The sequence below is a fragment of the Heloderma suspectum genome, chromosome 1 (genome assembly GCF_057233095.1).
Source record: "Heloderma suspectum isolate Gila_16-S chromosome 1, 16-S_ref, whole genome shotgun sequence".
Lineage (NCBI taxonomy): Eukaryota > Metazoa > Chordata > Lepidosauria > Squamata > Helodermatidae > Heloderma > Heloderma suspectum.
Genome location: NC_139458.1, coordinates 200,241,210 through 200,256,161, shown reverse-complemented (window position 1 = coordinate 200,256,161; position 14,952 = coordinate 200,241,210). Strand labels below are relative to the sequence as shown.

Below are 14,952 nucleotides of genomic sequence, written 5' to 3'. Positions count from 1 at the left end.
CAAATCAGAGCATCCCTGACAGGTGGCTGTCCAGCCTCATCCTGAATGCCTCCGGTGTGGGAGAGCCCACTACTTCCCTAGGTAATTTGTTCCATTGTCGTATTGCTCTCAGGAAGTTTTTCCTGATGTTCAGCCAGAATCTGGCTTCCTGTAACTCAAGCCCATTATTCCATGTCCTGCATTCTGGGATGATCGAGAAGTGATCCTGGCCTTCCTCTCTGTGACAACCTTTCAAGTACTTGAAGAGCGCTATCCTGTCTCCCCTCAGTCTTCTCTTCTCAAGGCTAAACATGCCCAGTTCTTTCAGACTCACTTCATAGGGCTTTGTTTCCAGTCCCCTGAGCATCTTCGTTGCCCTCCTCTGAACCCTCTCCAGCTTGTCTGCATCCTTCTTAAAGTGCGCTGCCCAGCACTGGACACAGTACTCCAGATGAGGAGTGCTAGTACTAGAGTTCCCCTCTACCAACCAGTGCTGAGTAGAGGGGAACTAATACTTCCCGGGATTTGGAAGCTATGCTTCTATTAATGCAGCCCAAAATAGCATTTGTCTTTTTTGCAGCCACATCACATTGTCGGCTCATATTCAGCTTGTGATCGACAACAATTCCAAGATCCTTCTCGCTTGTAGTGTTGTTGAGCCACATAACCCTCATCTTGTAACTGTGCATTTGGTTTCTTTTTCCTAGGTGCAGAGCTTGGCATTTATCCCTATTAAATGTCATTCTGCTGTTTTCTGCTCAGTGCTCCAGTCTATCCAGATCACTTTGAATTTTGTTTCTGTCTTCCAAGGTATTAGCTATCCCACCCAATTTTGTGTCATCTGCAAATTTTTGAACAAGTTATATCCTTCAATTGCTGTATTCCAGTCATGAGAGTCATCCCACCAAGTCTCAGTTATACCTATCAAGTCATAACTTCCCTCCTGTATTAAGAGTTCAAGTTCATTCTATTTGTTTCCCATACTCTGAACATTAGTATATAGACATCGAAGACCATGTGCTTCATGGTCTGGCTTTCTTCCTACATGTTTGTGAAGGCTATTATTGGGCGCTATTTGAGCTGTTCTCTCCACTGCGGTGCATGAGCCTTCGTCCATTGTTACTCCCAACTTTACGTCTCCCTTCCCTGTAGGATTCAGTTTAAAGCCCTCCTGATAAACTTCTTCATGCTGTGGCCAAACACATTCTTCCCAGCCTTTGTGAGGTGCAACCCGTCCCTTGCCAACACTCCATCTTCCAGGAAGTATAGCCTGTGGTCCCAGAATCCAAATCTCTCTCGTCTGCACCACCTTCGTAGCCAGTCATTCACCCAGAGTATTTTTCTTTCCCTTTCTATCCCTCTTCTAACTACTGGAAGGATGGATGAGAAAACTATCTGGGCCCCAAAGTTCTTGAGTATCCTTCCCAAAGCTTCAAAGTCTGACGTGATTTCTTTGTAGCTCCGCTTGGCAGTATCATTTGTTCCCACATGGATAAGAAGAAAGGGATACCTGTCAGTGGGCTTTATGAGTGCAGGCAACCCTTCAGTCACATCTCTAATCCGTCCCCCAGGGAGACAGCATATCTGGCGAGTCCATGGGTCTTCGCAACATACTTGGGTTTCGATCCCATGCAGCAAGGAGTCTCCCACTACTATTACTCTTCTCTTCTTGTAGCTGAAACCAAGGCCTACATCGCCTCTGCTTGGCTGACCTTCAGCCTCTTGCTCGCTCTCATGCAGGTTCCCCTGTAATTCTTCCTCTGCAGGCTGTCCTCCATTCTCATCCTCAAGTACCTGGAAACGGTTCCTTAGTTCCACTTCCTCCACTGGTGCCAAGTGTCTTTTATTTCTGCCCCTGTCACCCTTTTCCAAGGAGTATCCTCTACTTCATTTTCCTCACCTCTTCTGCCTCAGCCTGCTGTTGCTCTTCTAGCTTCTGTTCTTCGCTTTGCTGCTGTAGTTCCACCATTCTGTCCAAGAACTCTTTGTGTTCTCTTATTCCCTGGAGGGTCGACACTCGCCGCTCCAGTCCTCTTGCTTTTTCTTCCAGCAGCCTGATCAACTTGCACTTGTTGCACGTGTAGGCCATGTTGTTCTCAGGCAAGAAAACAAACATGGCACATACCTTGCAAATCACCACCACTGGAGAGTCTTGTCCTTCCATAGTCTCTTTTCCCTTTTTGTGTCTAGCTTCCTGGTTGTTCTAGAGTAGCCTGTGCCTGGTCCTCTAACTCACTCTTTGCCTTTGTCTCCTTTGTCTCTTCTGCCCCTGCAGCTCCCCTGACCAACTCCTGTTTGCTCCCCCTGTTCGCTCGCTCTGATTGCTCGCTCTCTGGGAGCTTGCTTGCTTCTGTAGTCCCTAGACCAGCTGGAGCAGCTTCCTCTCCTCTGCTCTGCTCACCTGGGAGGTGGGAAACAGACTGAAGCTTCCTGCCCACTCAGCTGCTGGGAGTACTCAGGCCACTCCCCCCCCCCATTAACTGAAGCTAAAAGGGAGCACTTGCAAAACAATAGCAAATACTGCTCTCTCTTACCTCCAAGTAGTTTACCACTTTAAGAGGTCTACACTCATAGACTTCCTTTGCATTATTATTTAGCACGGCACTCAGAATTTCTTTCAAATCTGATACACCATAGTATGGCACACATTTGGTCATTCCTTCTATTTCCAGCTGATTTTCTGTAGCTGAAGCACCTAATTATAAACAAATAAAACATCTGGAGTTACTGGGTGTGTTTTACATGCTGTTTTGATTTATATACCAAAATATGCACAACGACCACCACTCAGGTTTTAAGGCTGCAATCCTAAACACACTAACTAGAGAATAAGCCCTATTGTGCTCAGTTCATAAGATTGTGCAGTAAACACTTAATGAAGCCATTTGAGTTCAGTACAGATACACAGTTTAAATTTTTCTTCCCTGGAGTGAAGAGCACAAGCCATAACATTTCATATTGGTTATAAGTGATCACTGTCCTTTCACATCAAGTATGCTTCAGTTTATTAAAATCCCAGTTAGAATATACAGTAGTGAGAATTTTGTGATAATTACGAAAATTCCATAGTTTTACCATGATGATAGCCTTCATCAATCAAAACCAGTCCTTTTCTAAATATCCAATAGGGTTTATATTAACCAATTCTGTGTCTTGTGAAATAAAATGATGTATAAATTAGACAAACAGTGAGTTCTTAAGAGTCAGGGTATGTGCAAAAGTAAGTGAACCCCTGGTTGCATCAGCTCAATTAAAGACAATAATTAGAATCAGGTGTTTTAAGTAATTAGGTAGATCTTCAGGGGTGAGTTTGGGAAGCCCCAACCTATAAAAGGATCAGAAACTTTTTGAGTTTGGTCTTCACCATACGGTAATGTGGAAACATGTCATGCCATGATCAAAAGACATCTCTGAGGACCGGACCTCAGAAAAACAGTTATTGCTGCTCATCAAACTAGAAAGGGTTACAAAACCATTTCTAAGGATTTGGGCTTCACCAATCCACTGTCAGACAGATAATCTACAAATGGAGAAGGTTCAAGGCCACAGTCACTCTACCCAGGAGCAGTCATCCTACCAAAATCTCTCCAAGAACAAACCAGCACATCACTCAGGAAGTCAAAAAGAACCCTGAGTAACATCCAAAGATCTGCAGGCCACTCTTATCTTGGCTAATGTGAGTGTTCATGACTGAATGATCAGAAAAAGACTGAACAAGAATGGTGTTCATGGAAAGATAGCCAGGAGGAAAACACTGCTCTCTAATAAGAACATTGCTGCCCATCTGAAGTTCACTAAAGATCACATAGATGATCCCCAAGACTTCTGGAACAATGTTCTCTGGATAGACGAGTGAAAGGTAGAACTTTTTGGCCTCAATGAGAAGCAGTATCTTTGACAAAAAATAAATACTGCCTTCGAACAGAAGAACCTCATCCCAACCATGAAGCATGGTGGTAGGAAAGTGATGGTTTGGGCCTGCCTTGCTGCCTCAGGACCTGGACAGCTTGCCATCATTGTCACAACCATGAATTCTGCAGTGTATCAGAAGATTCTAGAGGAGAATGTCAGGCCATCCATCCGTGAGCTGAAGCTGAACTGAAAGTGGGTCACGCAACAAGGCAATGATCCTAAACATACAAGCAGATCTACAAAAGAATCTGCTTGTATACGGAAGAAGAAATTCCATGTTTTAGAATGGCCTAGTCAAAGTCTGGACCTGAACCCCATCAAAATGTTGTGGCAGGACCTGAAGTGAGCTGTTCATGAAAGGAAGTCCTCAAACGTCACTGAGTTGAAGCAGTTCTGTAAGGAAGAATGGGCCAAAATTCCTCAAAGGCGATGTGAGAGACTGACCAACAGTTCCAGGTAATGCTTACTTGAAGTCATTGCTGCTCAATGACTTCATTTGGATTCCTGCATTGAGCAGGGGGTTGGACTCGATGGCCTTGTAGGCCCCTTCCAACCCTACTATTCTATGATTCTATGATCAAGGGAATGCCACTAAAGGTTCACGTATATTTTCCACACATGTATATTGAATATTGAATCAGTTGTGCATAAAGAAATGTTGAAAAAGCATCACGTTTGTGTGTCTTTTGTTTACTCAGGTTATCTATTGTTCTTTATCTAAGATGATGGGGTTAGATTAAGATCTAATAACATTTTAGGATGGAAATACGTGACAACCCTAAAGGATTCACAAACTTTTTATTGCCACTGTACAGCAGGTGCTAGAGGCAGCTAGAAAGCATTTCACTCACTGTTTCTATGAGGCCAAGTGGGCTTGCTTCAAATCCTTCGTTGCCAGTAATGGCTTTGACTGCCAGTTCACTGCCAGTTGCAGTATGTGTTGCAGTTTTGCCAGTCATTAAAATAAGGACTTGTGATACTATCAGTGAAAGTTTACTTGGTGGCAATCTCAGCATCTCACTCCCCCATAAATGGTTCCTCAGTTTTTTCTCTACTAAGAAATTCCTGAACAGCTGAAGAGTATAACCCCCCACAGGCCATCTTGTTGGCACCGTGGAACCTCTCTGTTGTCCTGGCAAAATTGGTGTCCAAACTTTGAGCCACTGGCCACATGAAATCTCGTACAATTAACCCTGAGAGTGGTGTTTCTGGTTGTCATTACTTCTGCATGTCAGGCAGGCAAACTCTGTGCCTTGTGGGCAGACCCTCCTTACCTGACCCTCCACAGAGATGAGACTGTGCTCCAGCCTGACACATTGTTCCTCCAAAGGTGGTATCCTTCCTCCTCAACCATGAGGAAGCCATTACTGTGAACATTACTATTTTCCTCTGACCTGACATCCCCGCTAGAGATCTCCCTCCACTTGCTGGACGTGCAGCAAACAGTTGCCTTCTACTTAGATAAATCAACATCTTTCCATAAAAGCCAAAGCCTCTTAATTCACTATCAGAGAGCAAAGAAAGGCTTCCAGTTTCTCAAAAACATCTGTTCCATTGGGCGATTGGTGCCATCCGACTTGCTATGAAATGGCTGACCTACCTGTTCCGGGGACACTGTGAGCTCACTCTACACAAATGGTGGCTTCTTTGACAGCACTCCTTTGGGGAGTCTCAATTCCAGAGCTGTGCCATGCTGCAATGTGGTCTCAGCCCTCAACATTCATGCACCATTACAAGCTGGACATATGGCCAGAACTGATGCATCTTTTGGTCAGGCGGTACTCTCCTTGTCACTGGCATGAGATACTTGTTCCTCCTCTGTTAAGTTAGCTTGCTAATCACCCATGTGTTTGATGCACAGCAACCACAAAGAAGACAGACAGTTCACTTACCTGTAACTAGTTCTTTGAGTGGTCAGAAATACATTCACACAATTCACCCTCCTTCCCCATGCAGGTGTCTTTGCAGATTTTCCTGTCTGGGTCACCTTCCTGTTCTTTACTTGTCTGCTCTGGCAATCCATAGGAACTGAGTGAGAAAGGTAGGAGCCACACCCTTGGGTATGTGGTGGGCTTCCCACCTAAAGCTTTGCCCAGCTTTAGAACATTCTCAGTGTGGCTCTGTGCAGGTGCAGACCCCATACATTTGAATGCATAGATGAAAGCTCAAAGAACTACAGTTACAGGTAAGCAGCCTCTCTTTCAATCATTGGGTAAGGTTACATACAGGTACCTTTATGAGTAAAAATAAGGTTAGTATAAACAGACAGTTTTCACAGTACAGGCAAGCAGCAGGGCCTCTCAAAGATTTATAATGGGAATGGTGCTATATATTACTAAAATATCTGGAGTCTATGGAGAACAGGGAAGTAGCCAATTCTGAAAATGAGGGCAACAGAACAGACGTGGCTCAATATAATCAATTGCAAAGTAATACACACTAAAACAAGGTTATCCACTGCGGACATAATTGCAGTTTAGGGGGATGATTTAGATCGGGGAAATGGTGGGGAGGAGGGATAACCCCCCCACACACATGGCTATCCCTCTCAAATTTGGAGGGTACTTTTAGCTAAAAATGAAAACAAGAGATCCAGTCACAGATCTATTGCATCTTCTCTGGTACAGCATTGTTTCATGACTGCTAAACTGTCTACCATTTTCTTCATTGTCCTCTTGCTCCTTTGGAAGAATTTTCACTTGAGGTCAAACAAATCTCAACAAGACTAAATGATATCAAAGTATGGCTAGGCAAGGTTTTCTCAATTCATTTCTAGTGTACTGTACGAGTATCACATATATTTAACAGAAAATGCAGAACATTTTCACTTCTAAGATCTTTGAAATGGTCAGAAAGGAAATTTTGACAGAATTTTGATCCTATAGAGGAAGTTCACATTTTTTGGCAAAGGCCATCTCTATGAATCTCAACATTCAATGAAAATGGAAAGTTTCAGGACTGGGATATTTTTTATTTAAGTTTTCCAGTATGTTTTTTTAATGAGAACAGATGAGATAGATGAGAACAGTTGATATGACTGGAATGTTAGGTTTTTCCACTTCTCCACTATTTACTGTTCAATTTCATTTGTTCCATAAATGTTTGCTTAACTCCACCTCCATTGTAGTGTTAGATATGAGCAAGATGAACATTAGTAAGGAAAGTTATTCAGCCATTTTCCTCTGTAAATCCACAATGGAATAACTGGCCACATTACTTTAGAATGGATACTTTGGCCCCAATATTAATAATTATTATTTTAGGCCAAGTATAAAAATTTTGTAAAAATGCACAAACATTTTTGTAAAATACAAAAGGATGTATTTCAACATTGCTAGTTTCCAAATGATTAATATAAATGATCTTATCTATAGGTGTTATTGCTTGGTTATAAAATATTACGCAACTTTTCCTATGGAAAGTAAAATCTCCTTTCTCTGATTAGGAAAAAGACAGTTCTTTGAGTGGTCATCTATGCATTCACACATATGGGCTGTGTGCATGCGCAGAGCCTTGATTCAGGAAGCCTATATAGCTGAGAAAGTTTTTGCAGGAACCCCTCCCCCACCATCTGAGTGTGCATGTCCCCAGTGGGTTCCCGCTTATTCCCTCAGTTCTTTGAAACTGACATTGCAGCCTTGTAACTGAGAAAAAATTTACACAAAAAATACCCCCAGTACTCAACATCGAACTCGAGAGCAACACCAAAGAGGGGACAGCGGGTGGGTTGTGTGAATGCATAGATGACCTCCTGAATAACTAGTTATAGATAGCAACCTGTCTTTCTTCTTCATGGTCTCTATGCATCAAACATATGGGTGAGTAGTAAGCTAACTTATAAGGGAGGTGGGTCGGTGTTCCTCTACAATACAGATGAGAGAACGGCACAACAAAAATACAGTCAGCTCTAGCCCGAACATCCAGTCGGTAATTTTTTAGAAAGGTGGACAGTTCAGGCCCAGAGAGCGCACGCAACAGCTCAACAGTCTTAATGACCCACAACACAAAGTGCTGAGTCGAGAAAAGTTGGTCCTTGTCTTGCCACCATAGCAGACAAAGAGGCAAAGTGACAACCAAAATTGTTCAGTCCTTGACTCATAAAAGACCAGGGCATGATGAATTTTAAGCATGTGTACTGTCAAGAGGTGTAGACTGAGAAGCGAAAAAAGCAGGCAAAACAATGTCCTGATTTAGGTGAAACTCAGACACAACTTTAGGTAAAAAGGCCGGGTCAGGTCTGAGCACCACTTTATCTCGGTGAAAGGTGAGATAAGGCTGGTCCATTCTGAGTGCAAAGAGCTCGCTGGCACGGTGTGCAGATGTATTAGCCACCAGGAACGCTACCTTCCATGAGAGAAGGCTGAAGTCTGTAGTCACCAGCGGCTCAAAAGGCTTTGTTGAAAGTGACTTAAGCACCACAGAAATGCTCCAGCTCGGTACCATAGAGCGAACTGGTGCTGCTGGATTCTTGATTCCTTTCAGCAATCTTTTTGCTGTCAGGTGTGAGAACATGGAAAATCCCTCAACAGGAGGGTGAAACCCAGAAACAGCGGAGGTAAACTCTGAGATGACAGCTTGAGTCCTTTCTCAAAAAGGGGCAGGAGAAACTGGAGAATTGGTGCAAAGAGTGAAAAAGATGTGGGTGAAAACCCTGCTCATGAGTAAAGGCAGAAAAAGCAGTCAATTTCCTTGAGTAGGAACACTGTATAGACGGCTTACAGGCTGCATCAAGGACCCTCTGGATCGCTGCTGAAGCCAAAGTAGTGTCCATCACCTGATCTTCCACACTGTTACGTGGAGAGTTGTTAGGTCCAGGTGTTGGATTTGGCTTTTCTCTGTCGTGAGGAGAGACAGATATAATAGGAGCTGCTGGTACCGACCCTTCGCCATTTTGAGGAGCTGGGTGAATCAAGGCTAGCGCAGCCACCACAGAGTCACAATGATGCACCCGGTGCCATCCACTGCAATCTTCGCAAGGACCTTGGTTATCAGTGGAAAGGAGGGGGGCACAATGCCTGTGTCCACTGAAAAACAAAGGCATCACCCATTGATCCCAGGATTTGGCCTGCTCTGCTGCAGAATGTTGTAAAAACTGCATTCTCCCTTGAGGCAAAAAGGTTGATTTCTGGCATCCTCCAAAGCAGAAAGAGGCTGTTCAGAACCATTCTGTCCAACTCCCACTTGTGGGAGGTCAGCATGGTCTGGCTGAGCTGACTGGCCAGGGCACTGTCAACACCAGCCACATGTATTACCTCAAGTCCAATTCGATGGGCTACACACCATTTGAAGTTCTGGAGCATAAAGTTGAAAAACGGGGGGGATCTGGTATCTCCCTGCTTGTTCAAATATGCAATGACAATCGTGTTGTTTGAAGTGACCTGGACCAGTCTGCCCACCAGGTCCAGTTCAAATGCATGAAGCACTTTGTACACTGGACAAAGCTTCCCATCCAGAGAGCGACACATCTGTAGTCACAACCCTGGATTGTGAAGGGATGAAGGGATGGCATGCCCTGGGTTAGATTGCTTGGTACCGACCATCACTGGATGGAGTCTCTGACAATTGGGGGCGCACAGAGTCTGGTTCGATGGGTGTCCCAATCGGTATCGAAGTTGCATATGAGCTGGTTTTGGAGTTCTTTCATATGCAACTGAGCTTAGCGAACAACAGTCATTGTCACAGCCGTGAAACCCAGGAGAATTTGGACCTTGAGCGCCATGGCAGATCTACTCATTTACAGTTCCAATGCCAGAAAAGTCAGCATTTTTACCCTGGAGTTGGGTAGGAAGGTGGGGCCCATTTGGGGATTCAACAATGTCCCTATAAATTGGATCCGTTGTGTCGGTACAAGATGTGATTTCTCCACAGTGATATAGAGTCCACGCTCCTGAAAGAGATTGCAGGTCACCTCTATCCACCAAAGAAGTTGACCTTTTGTTGACACCACCAACAGCCAATCATCTGTGTACAGATAGACTTCTATGCCTTGCAGTTGAAGGTGGGAGCAGACCTTGATAAATACCCTTGGCGCGGTGGCAAGACTGAAGGGCAGCACCTGGAATTGGTAGGTGTCGGTACCGATGGCAAAGCGGTGGTAACGCTGGTGTGATTCATCTATGGCGATGTGAAAGTAGGCGTCTTTGAGGTTGATAGAGGCGAAGCAATCTTCTTCAGGGAGGAGAGGCAGGATAGATGCCAGAGAAACCATGTGGAACTTCCTGGGTGAAATGAAATGAACAGATTTAGCTGTCGAAGGTCCATGATCGGCCAAAGCCCTCCATCCTTATTCAGTACCGTGAAGTACCTTGAGTAGAAACCATCCCAAAATTGAGCTCATGGGACAGGTTCAATCACCACTTTCTCAAGGTGGATCTGAACTTCAGTATGGAGGACTGGGGATGGAGTAGTCACCAACATGGTACCGAGTGGAGGGAGGATATCGAACTCGATCTGGTAGCCCCTCTGGACTATGGCAAGGATCCAGGAGTTGGATGTGATGTTGCACCACAGGGGATGGTAAGCAGACAGGCATATTCCAAAAATGGGCATTTAGGCCACAAGGTGAGGGAGAATGGCAGGGAAGAAGTCAAAGATGCCACTTGCTCCTACTGTCATGTTTTGTTTGATAATTGTGGAATTTTGAAAATGGAAATGATTTCTCCGACTGACCTGCCTGTGACTGTTGTTATTGTTGTGCTGTAACTTGCTGATGAGGTTGGTACCAAGTGGCAGATGACTGAAACCAATGCCGTTGCCTGGGAAGTTGCTGCGAAATAAAACACATACAACACACTGTGGTGCAGGCCTTCTGTACCGAGTCGAGCGCATTGTCAGTTTTTGTATTGAACAACCTTGCCCATCAAAGGGTAAGTCTTTTGATACTTTGATACAAAGCAGTAGTTGGTACCCTGACATTGCCGCCCTGGTAATTTGATATTTTAAGGCCCATCACTGTGGAGGAATATAGTCCCCTCCTGAGTAAGTCCAGGCCTCTGGCCTTCCTTGCTTGTTGGAGAGGAGTGCATTCTGTGGGCCCTGCCCTTTGAGGCTTTGTCAACCATCGAATTTGGGGCTGGATGTTTGAAGAAGTACTCAGTATTGGCCTCCTGTAGGTGGTACATACCCTCCAGGTGCTTAGGTATCAGTTCCAGGATTGCTTAATGGTTTCCTCTAATGCTGGGAGTAGAGGAATGGCCACAGGTCTGAAAGATTCCACATTTACGGAGTCAAAAACAGTGTCTTGTACCATGGAAGCCACTTGCTGAGTCTCTAGGCCCAAAGCCTGTGCCATTCTAAGAATCTGGTTAGAGAATTGTCCTACATCTTCTGATGGCAATATGGCTTCATTGGAGCCAATGATCACATCTGGCAAGGACATGGAGGGACGGCATGAAGCTTGAGATGTAGTATCTGACGGGTAACCTTCCATTCCAGTCATTGGAGACTCCCCTGAAAGGATTTGACTCAGCAGGCACGTCTCCCTCACCTCTGTGTGGAGTGGCTGCCTGCTGCCTGTATCGAGCAGTGCACTGAAAGGCAGTGCAGATGGTGGCTGAATAACTGGTAGGACAGTTTGTAACTATACAGTCTGTGGCTGCAGCAAAACTGGCAATATATTCTGTTGCTGGGTTGTCTGTCCTTGCTGAACAAACAGTAAAGCAGGTTGAATCTCTTTTTGCTGGACTGGTGGTGCTAACAGTGCCAAAGGGCACAGAGTGACCAGTTGATCTGTAGGCCTCGACACTGCAGCCAATGGGTGTTGATGGTACCGACTCCCTCCCCAATAGCAAGGCTCAGGATAGTCAACCCAATCCTGGAGTCTCTTGTACTGCACATCCCATGCTAAATGCCACCGCATTCTGAGAATGAGGATCTGGACCATCCCCGGTATTGGCTTCACTTGCAAAAACTAGGAGCATGACCTGTAGTAAGGAGGCACACAACCACACCGACTCAGGCAAGCATGGGTGCCATTCGTGGCCTTCTAAGCCATAACAATGAGGTAGTTGAGGGATCAGTTCCATCAGAGACAGGTCCTGTATGTCACCCTCTGATGTAGACGTAATTGGAATGGGTTATCCCCTTTGCATTGACTGCACCACCAAAATAGGTGAAAATACCATTGGTGGAGCAGCAGATAAGATTGACGGTACAGGTGACTGCATCCAAGTGGAAGACATTCGTGGAGCAGCAGGAGACATAGCTGGAATCAGTGGTTGCTGTTGATCCCAAGAAGACTGTACCGAAATGAGTGGTATGGTCGGCTCTTCATCTCGAGTCAAGTGCTGGCCGACACGGCCTGTATGGATCAATCCCGGTCACAAGGCACTCACACAGAGTAAGAAGGACCCGAGGGTCCCAATGCTCCATCCCAAGCAGAATCATATGACTCTTTAGAAGTCTTTTTCTTCTTCTTCTTTGAGTGTGAAGGAGATAGACTAGCCTGCTTATAGACATTTCCCTTTTTTGTTAGTCTTTCTGCCAATGTAAGCACCAAAGTTCAGCCCAGAGTGGGAGGATCTTGTGTACTCGGCGGAATACAACACTGAGTGGATGACGGCCCCAACACTGGAGCAGGCTCCTGCATGGCAGGTGGGTTGTGTGAGGGCAAAACTGGCAAGAACTGAGAGAATAAGTGAGAACCCACTGAGGACATGCACACCTGGATGGTGAGGAAAGGGATCCCACCCAAACTTCCTCAGCTATAGAAGCTTTCCTAATCAAGGCTCTGTGCAGGCACAGAGCCCATATGGGTGATGCATAGAGACCATGAAGAAGAAGATAAATGTTTTAGCTGCCGCACCTGACTTGAGTAACATTATTATATGTTCATCATAAATTTGACTCTTAACACTATATTAAATTCTACTATGCTTTTAAAATGTCATTTTTGTAGGTACTGATTCTGGCACGAAAAATAGGTTACGGAGCTCAGCTCAATTAAGTACTAAGCAGTACAAAATAGTGTTGATCAGGAAGCATAACCTTTGGGCAGGGAAATTAATGTAACAGTCTTGCATTGAATGGAAACTTGTTTTTCTGCAGTAGTTGGAATCTACCACAGAATATGCTGACAGGAGCCTTTACTTATAAAACTGAATTTAAAACTGGCCTATAGCAAGTGTTCATCAGGTTATATGGTTAACAAAAGAAAACAATAATCTATTAATGAAAGAAACTGGGTGTTCATTAAGATATTTTTATAAGGTTCTTCTTTTGAGACCTATCTAGTAAGTGTCCCATTTGCTACAATAGATCTGTCATCGCTCTACATATGGGGCTGGGAAGGTAACACATGAAGCTATAGCATTTCTAAGAACTCACAGCAAATCTTTGCCTAGACCTAGTGAGTTATCATCTAGGCATCATATTACAATTAAAACTAACTTCCCACATTGTTGTGTCAAAACAAATGTTTATCAGAACTTCACCACTGAAACATCTCTGTTTCCAATGTAAAAAACATTGGTGTACAATCTGAGGCACAGGTAGCAGAGGTCTGCAGCATGCCTGGACTGGAGCAGGAAAGTCTGCAAGCCTGGCTGTGATAACATGTCAGGCCTGCACTCCAGTCTGCTCTTCCACATCACACTAGTGTTTTTCACCAGCGTGACAATCTAGAAGCAAAGCCACACGGAGATACAGAGAACTGAATATGATTGTAGAGCACACTAGAGTGGTACTATTTCTTACTTTGGTTTATTTTTTAGCAAAACTTCCAAAAATATTGGTCATAATTGCTGAAAAACAATAGTGCCCTTTCAGTCCATATAAGTAAACTACGTGGGAATAAACTAAAAATTAAAACAAAATCAACTCTTTCTCACTTGTTTGAATACTGAATTGATAAATGCATCAAATGGCGTTGTGCAATGAAAATGCATCTAAACAAATACATTTTTTAAAAGCATTATAATTGATATAGTGTTTACAAATGATGAAATGGAAATTGGTAAAGGACTGGGCCAAAGATGGCATTTAACCTAAGGACAAAATTTGTTAGGCTAGACAGAGATGTGGCCTGCTTTGGTGGGTCAAATCACAGTTCCATTTAGCCCAACAGTTGCGTCTCTGACAGAGGCTAGCCAGACACAAATAAGGCAAGATAGCAAAAACCATTGTCTGTTCTGTGCATATGGTCACTAGAAGCCTACAAGCTCCGAGTATGGAAGTTCCATTCCTGGCTATTACAGCTAGTAGCCATTGATATACTTATTCCTCATAAATTTAACAATTCTTTTTAGAGCCATTTATGTTAGTGGCCACATAATCCAGGGCAATTAATTTTATAGGTTAAGGACATTATTGAATGAGCCTGCATTCTAGTATTTGACAGATGTAATCTCTCTACTCCACACTATTGCAGAGATTAATTTTAAAAATAGAATAGCAAAATTTTCTACAAATAGGAGACATTTCAAGATACAAGCATATAAACATTTTGAGCACCAGGAGCCATTTGAGAATATAAAGGCAAGCAATGCAAGAGTTCCTGGTCACCCAAGATATTGCCGCTATAGTTCTACAAGTTCTTGCTTCATGTGCTTCTGGCTATGTGTACATTTGTAAACAGGAGGCAGAATCCAGTCAAAATCAAAATCCATTAATAAGTACTTGCTTAAATCAGTCCTATTAAAAGGCCAAACTGATATGACATAGTGTTTAAACCCAGATTGCCCCAATCACAATGAAAATTATTTTAAGAGCAAAAGCAGTATCGTAGGCGAGGACTGCAGACTACCTGTGCCTCTACCCTCGTCCATAGTGTACCTCCTTGCAAACTATCCCCTGAGGTGATTATCTTCCTATTGAGCATGCTACAACTAATCAGAGTTGATCTGGGGAAAATCACTGGGAGACAGATTGAAGGAACGTAATCCAAAGGGAATCTGCACTCCTCACCCACATACCTTTTTTGCTCTTCAGATTGGACACCTCACCCGAGATGGGCAAATCCGAGTTTAAGCATATGTGTTTGCCATCATCTTGTCCAGTCTGGCCTAACACACCACCGTCATTCTTCTCATTATTAAAACCTAGTGAATAATCGTTTTATCTGAC

The 14,952-nt window shown here is 44.0% G+C and overlaps 1 protein-coding gene across 7 annotated transcripts in view; it reads right to left on the bottom strand.

Annotated features, from left to right (window-relative positions):
- The window catches only part of PMS1 (PMS1 homolog 1, mismatch repair system component), a 79,006-nt gene that overhangs the window by 1,298 nt on the left and 62,756 nt on the right, over positions 1–14,952 (bottom strand). For 5 of the 7 annotated variants that reach the window (XR_014785163.1, XM_084815822.1, XM_084815833.1 and 2 more), the window contains one exon: positions 2,514–2,674. The exons of 1 other annotated variant lie outside the window; for it this stretch is intronic. Coding sequence is in view for 5 of the 6 variants with exons in the window: in XM_084815822.1 (XP_084671948.1) it covers positions 2,514–2,674 (161 nt within the window). In the remaining variant the exon portion in view is untranslated. One more of the 7 variants, XM_084815840.1, reaches the window with a different exon arrangement.